The following is a 637-nucleotide window of genomic DNA, read 5'->3' as shown; positions in this document are numbered from 1 at the left end:
TTTTAATTAAATGTGAATTATTTTTTTACATTAATTTTATTTTTGAAAAATGTGTGGTTTTTCAATACTATTACACAGAAGTAATCACTCAAAAAAATAAACATGGAAGATTAAGAATGGTCATGCAACTTCCACTGGACTACTTGAGATGGACTGACGAATGAATGAATGAATGAATGAATACTGATGACTTCACGATTGTTTATTGTGTAAAACAGAAACAAAAAAGAACTAACATCAGCTGTTCCCCAGTGTTTGTCTAATATTGTTTATGTTTCTGATGCACACACACCTCTTGTCAATATTTCTGTGGTATTTCGAGATCACTGTCGATCTTCCTCGGGTTATGTTTGTCATCGTATCCTTCATCGATTTGCTTCAGGAGGCCTTTATTCACCCCCCGGAGCCGTGTGGAGCACTTTTTATGATGGATGGATGGATGGATGCCCTGTTTTGGGCTTGACCACTATTCACATATAAAGCTTGGAAGAGCCAAAATATTTTTTAATATAACTTTCTGAAAGAAGAAAGTCATGTACACCTAGGATGGCAAATAAAGACACGAAAGATGCTTTATTATAATGTTTTTTTTTTTTATCATCTATGACTAGGAAGTATTTTTTTCTTAATACAAACA

The 637-nt window shown here is 33.4% G+C and overlaps 1 protein-coding gene across 1 annotated transcript in view; it reads right to left on the bottom strand.

Moving 5' to 3' along the window:
• Nucleotides 1-361, bottom strand: part of LOC107718551 (FYVE, RhoGEF and PH domain-containing protein 4-like) — a 10,509-nt gene extending 10,148 nt beyond the window's left edge. Inside the window, exon 1 of the mRNA XM_016525666.1 lies at nucleotides 293-361. Coding sequence (XP_016381152.1) covers nucleotides 293-357 — 65 coding nt within the window. The 5' untranslated portion in view covers nucleotides 358-361. The remainder of the gene's footprint in view (nucleotides 1-292) is intronic.
• Between the last annotated feature and the right edge of the window lie 276 nt (nucleotides 362-637).

Source organism: Sinocyclocheilus rhinocerous, unplaced genomic scaffold (genome assembly GCF_001515625.1).
Source record: "Sinocyclocheilus rhinocerous isolate Xijiao unplaced genomic scaffold, SAMN03320098_v1.1 scaffold423, whole genome shotgun sequence".
In the NCBI taxonomy this organism is placed as follows: Eukaryota; Metazoa; Chordata; class Actinopteri; order Cypriniformes; family Cyprinidae; genus Sinocyclocheilus; species Sinocyclocheilus rhinocerous.
Note: the sequence above shows the minus strand (reverse complement) of the source record. Positions and strands in the feature narration are given on the sequence as shown.